The sequence below is a fragment of the Amblyomma maculatum genome, chromosome 1, assembly GCF_055883805.1.
Source record: "Amblyomma maculatum isolate TAMU_Amacu chromosome 1, ASM5588380v1, whole genome shotgun sequence".
In the NCBI taxonomy this organism is placed as follows: domain Eukaryota; kingdom Metazoa; phylum Arthropoda; class Arachnida; order Ixodida; family Ixodidae; genus Amblyomma; species Amblyomma maculatum.
Genome location: NC_139344.1, coordinates 58367334 through 58373406, shown reverse-complemented (window position 1 = coordinate 58373406; position 6073 = coordinate 58367334). Strand labels below are relative to the sequence as shown.

At 43.2% G+C, this 6073-nt stretch overlaps 1 protein-coding gene across 1 annotated transcript in view; it reads right to left on the bottom strand.

Moving 5' to 3' along the window:
• LOC146202461 (nose resistant to fluoxetine protein 6-like) overlaps positions 1–2059 on the bottom strand; it is a 35712-nt gene extending 33653 nt beyond the window's left edge. The window contains exon 1 of the mRNA XM_084601394.1: positions 1798–2059. Within this exon, the coding sequence (XP_084457520.1) occupies positions 1798–2059 (262 nt within the window). The remainder of the gene's footprint in view (positions 1–1797) is intronic.
• Between the last annotated feature and the right edge of the window lie 4014 nt (positions 2060–6073).

Below are 6073 nucleotides of genomic sequence, written 5' to 3'. Positions count from 1 at the left end.
TATTATTATTATTATTATTATTATTATTATTATTATTATTATTATTATTATTATTATTATTATTATTATTATTATTATTATTATATGTGCGTGTGTTTTATAGTTGATCTTGACCAGAATTAGTCCTGTGATTATTTTTAGGGAGAAAGAATATAAATGCAAAGCGGGAGGAAAAACAACGCACTGATGTGAGAGCCGAACCGAAGACCTCCGAATATTGCGTCCAGTGCTGTACCAACTGATCTACAACGACGGCTGTGCAAGGCTTCCGCTTTCTTGGGTATTTATGTTGCCTGTAACCCAAACCTGAGAGTGTTCACCAGCCTGCGAGGGTCTCGGCTCTGGCAGTCTTAAGGCCAAAAAGGTGGCGTAAGAGGGTCCCCGCACAGCAGCCACCCTCTCTACGTGAAGCTTGCGGTATAACAGGATATTCCACATCCGCCGCTATGGATGATGGTGGCGCCGGTGAGCACTATCAGGTTTCGGTTACACTCAAGGTAGATACCCAAGAAAGCGTCGTTGTAGCTCAGTTGGTGGAGCGCTGGACGCGATATTCGGAGGTCTTGGGTTCGACTCCCATCATCGGCACATTGTTTTTTCTTCCGCTTTGCATTTATATTATTTCCCCCTAGAAATCATCACAAAACTAATTCTGGTTATGATAAACTGCAATACACAAAAAAAACAATAATGATACTATCCCCAACTATCCCCATACGCTTACTTTGGACTCGTAGACTGTTGGCTCCTTGAATTATATATATATATATATATATATATATATATATATATATATATATATATATATATATATATATATATATATGATACAGTTTTTTTTTACTAATGGGCCAGTGGAATACAAAAAGTATCTCATACAACTTTCGCGGTTATGCTATTTTATTCTAAGAACAGTTGTGGATGGTGGACCGTTCTTTATATATATATATATATATATATATATATATATATATATATACATATATATATATATATATATATATATATATATATATATATATATGTATATATATATATATATATATATATATATGTATATATATATATATATATATATATATATATATATATATATATATATATATATATATATATATATATATATATATATATATATATATATATATATATATATATATATATATATATATAGGAGCATCTCTCAAATTTTTCGCCTCAATATGTCTCAAAGACGCTTAAATAGCTGTGCTCAAATTTCTCATGTGGACATATCGTAATTGTCCTTTGAATGTTTTCTTCTCAATTCATGATACTGTGAACGTCGTTGAAAACAATATTCCCGCGAGCGCTGCCAGACAAAGCGCTCACGATACCTCGTCTACTACCCGACTATTATTGCAACGCCTCGCTTGAAACTGTTCGATTTTTTACTGATAAATTTTTACACCCCTTCACCATTCTTGAACGCTTGAAAAAAGCAAAATAGGGCAGAAGGCTCGACACTTGAGTAAAAAGCATATTATTCACAGAGCACTGTGTTGCATGCTAACACAATAAAAAGACGCCCAGCGATATCGCTCTAAACCTTCCCATGATAAGAAGCACGTTACACTTGGGTATTTTCTCGTCGCAACTATCTGCGCGCATCCTGAATCACTCACAATTAGTTACCACTCACAAAGAAAATCCTCGTAACAAATTTTAAAATGCAATAAGTGCAAACCGAACAACAAACTGCAAGTGAGGAAGTCACTTGCAGCTGGTTGCGTGTACTTGTGCCGCACAATGGGCTCTCATCTGAGTGCCAGGACTCACTCTGCACGGCCCAGATGTCCAACTTTCGCAGCCCCGTACCGATCTTCATGAGGGACCCGATGCAGCTCGAGGAAAGGTTTGGGTCGTAGATGAGATCGCTAACAACGGGGTAGAATTCACGCGTCACAAGGCGCGTCATCTTCTCAAAACCTTCCCTGAAGAGCTGCTCAGCACGATCCGGCTTGGAAGTTGTGGTCGACGTCGTCGTTGTCGTTGTTCTACTCGTCGATGTTGTTGTCGTCTTCGTCGAAGCTGCACTCATCGTGGTGTTGATCATGCTCATTACAGTCCCCGTTGTGTATTCGCCCTGTTGCGCCTGGGTTTGCAGGCATTGCGACGCTGTGGCTATGACTAGCAATAGCAGCCCATGCTTAGGCCGCATTGCAGAAACCATGATGCGAGTTCAAGTTTCGGCGCAGAGAACTGGAAACCTGTCACACCCGAGTCGCGGAGGAGCCGAAGCCGACGCGTTGTTGCGAGCGTCGGCACAAGACTGACAGTCCCTAGTCCAAAACAGGCTCCTTTGAATCACATCCACTGCGCGCCTGCCGATCCCTAACGGCGACGACGATATTCGATTCGAAGGCAGCGGTGACGTGATGTAGCGTTGCATATAAATAAAAGAATGGTGCAAAGCGTGGGAAACAACGGCCGACCCGATTAAGCGCTCTTCTTTCCCCGCGTCTTGTTGTCCCTGGACGTGCTCGTTTCCCACGATTCGGGAACAACGTGGAGGGACGAGGCAAAGACCTCTCTCGTGTTCCGAGAAAGTGAGAGTCACAGCTTCGAGCGTTAAATGCAGGTCGCGTGAAGGGTTTTACACTGATGTGAGTGAGTCAAAGCTATAAGAGGACACGAGTTGAAGCTTCTCGTCTGAAGCCTCTGCGCTTCCCATTTTCGCTGCATTTTCCCATAAGCAATGAAATGTGAGACGGTGCATGGACCCACGTTGAATGAAATACTGTCGCTTTGTGCCTCGATGTACAAGTGCTTGGCGTTTTTACAAGCACACCAGGATTCTTTACATTTTAATGAAGGTCAATGTTGGAACGTTCCGACTGCGAGAATCCGCACTGCATATTCGCGCCGATGCTGGATACCGAGGTGCAGATAATTTCAACTTTCTCCATCACGCAAAGACGTCAAGAAACTGCGACGTATCCTAGTTACCGTTACACGTGGAATTAAACAAATGAGCGGAACCGTTTTTCTGTTTGCATGGTCGGTTTGACTATAAACATTTGCAGAACACCTTGGTATAAAAAACAGCAAAAAAAGAAAAAAAAAATGGGTAACACTTTCGCTCAGCGTTTAAGGGTACGACGCGACAGGGTTAACGGCTCCACTCTGTGGATCCTCTCGCAGTTCTTCATTGCAGGATGTGGATTTGAGGAAAAAAAAAATATTTCTTCTTTGCCTTGCTAGTTTTTCTTGTGATAATTTTTCTCTTAATGGCGCGTGCATGTTCCCTCGTGATTCAGCACATTTCATTCACTATAATAGGTCAGCCACAACGAAATAAAAAACTTTTCCACGAACTCACGTCTCACAAACTTTTGTCCCTGACTGTACATGCAGTTTCTGCTAGCTTATTACTAATCACTTAACTTGTGCCTCTATTGCATGGCACATATTCATCAGCATGGAGTCCTAATCTACCACGTCATCCCGTACCGTTCGTGAGCGACCACCCGACATAGATATGAAGCCCCACATTGACCAGGCCCTACGAGCGTGCCTGACGCGGCCTCCAAGAGCCCTTGAAGGTTGGATCCACCCGCCCACCTTAGATGAGGTTTCCGAGTTTGCAGCGTCTCCCGTCTTTGTGACAGCGTGTGTTATTCTCACGTCGCACAAACCATCGATGAACGGGGCCTTTAACGCTATCCCGTTAAAATGAGGAGCGCAACCTTTAGGCTCACTTTTTTTTTTTTTGCGTGCGGAGCGTTTGTGAATAGACTTATTTGAGCTGACTTGATTGGCCCTGCCTCGCATGCCGTTACGGTAAATACAACCCGACTGGTTCGTTCAGCAAAATAATACAGGTCATAAACATTGCGTCAACAACATTGCAACCATTTTTAGTGCACATGTCTTCCATAATTAGGCCCTAGGCATATTTCACGCTTTTATTAGCACATTAAAAGACCGTCTTCGACCCGTATGGAGTGGTAAAAGAACCTAAATGCTGAAAACCGTCAGAACAAACCCACCTGGCAGCACCCTTGCGTTCTAAAAATAGCACCATCACCGATGTTTTCAGGCCTAAGGTAAACAATCATACTTCTGAAACTTGGCGGTATTTATTTCGACACACCCGGTGCCGTGACTCAGTGGTTAGGGGCTCGATTACTGAGCCGACGGACCTCGGCAACGGCGCAGCGCTTCATCGTCATCATCATCATCATCATCATTATCATCATCAGCCTGACTATACCCACTGCAGGGCGAAGGCCTCTCCAATATTTCTCCAATTAACCCGGTTCTGTGCTAGCTGCATCCACTTGACCCCTGCGAACTTCTTAACATCATCCGCCCACCTAACTTTCTACCGCCCCCTGCTACGCTTTCCTTCCCTTGGAATCCAGTTTGGTACCCTAAGCGACCATCGGTTATCCTCTCTTCGCTCTACATGTCCTGCCCATGCCCATTTCTTCTTCTTAATTTCCGCTAGAATGTCGGTAACTTGAGTTATTTCTCTGACCCACTCTGCACGCTTTCTATCTCTTAATGTTACCCCTACCATTTTGCGTTCCACAGCCCTCTCGGTTGGCCTCAACTTAAGTAGAACTCTCTTGGTTAGCCTCCACGTTTCAGCCCCATAAGTGAGTACAGGCAAGATGCAACTGTTGTATACTTTCCTCTTGAGCGATACCGGTAAGCTGCTAGTCATAATCTGCGAGTGCTTGCCAAATGCGCTCCATCCGAATCTTATTCTTCTTGTTATTTCCTTTTCATGGTCCGGATCTGCCGTTACTACCTGTCCTAAGTAGACATATTCGCCTACTACTTCCGCACTTCAATGAAGTCGAAACGCAACTCACTCATTTACTGTATGATGTCAGTGCATGTTAAAAAACCCTTAGGTGGCCGAAGTTATCAGAGCCCTCTAATACGGCGCCCCTCGCAGCTTGCGTCGATGTATGACGTTAAATCCCATAAACCTAATCAAGCTTAAGATGTAATCGTTTTTTTTTTTTTTTAAGTGTGCAAAATTTCAACTAAACGCAAGAATGCGACCTATTTTATATGCGCTTTGAGGCATTAAGAACGATTACCAAGAAGTTATTTGATCGCCAATAAGAGATCATCGTCAAGGTTATGTTTAAAGCAAGAACTTTCGATAAAGTTTCTGTAAAATTTCAACAAGACAGTGCGATACCTGTTCAATGCCTTTGAGGCAAGGCAGTAATACACTAATGAATAAAATAGCGAATAACTTATCTCGAATACGTTGCAATTTCACTACGGAAAATGCTGCATGATACATTAAACCTCATAGCCCTTTATCCTACAATACCATACGAATATCATGCGATGTCGTACACTGTCTGACTGTCATGCATTTTGTATAATGCTTTTATGATGATTTGTGATCATTGCTTTGTTGCCGCCTTTAGGGAATAGAACTTTGCTTTCAGCAGGAAGGCTCAGTACATCTAGCGGCAACTGAAACCTTTTACGCTATTATGTTAAACTAGCCACTAGTACGTTTTATTAAGTTCACAGCGAGTGGAGGCGTATCTTGAGAAAGACATTTTAGTTTGGTGTATCACTGATCAGTGGCTACTGAGGTAATAAGTTGGGGTGCCATCACAAGGCGCTCAATGCTGGGTGGCTGGTATGTCGCTGTTGCGAAGGAGAGAAGAATTCGGACGGGGTCTAATTTACAAGGCCCAGGGGCGAAGTTTTGGGAGTATCCCACTTTAATTTGAGGGCACCGCTGAGGTGGCTATACTCAAAGCAGGTTGAACCCCAATTTCTGTCAGCTTCAAACGGGGTGAAGTTTTAGGGGTCTAGTGGGCCAAATTTTGGGTGCGCGGACAGGCACTTTCCGGGACACATACCGGCTCCCTATGAGGGCTTAGAAAGCTGAGAACTCGTATAGTTAAATGCGGTTAAATATCTCTCGGTGCTGGATGACGATTCTGAGTCCTGGCTCGAGGTCATCTCAAGGTCGTCGACAGTGGGAGCTATAGCATTGCTTAAAACGCGCAGAGCGCAGATCGGAGCAAGTAGGAAGGCTCTGCACTCTCTACTTTCTTTGCTCTGCTTT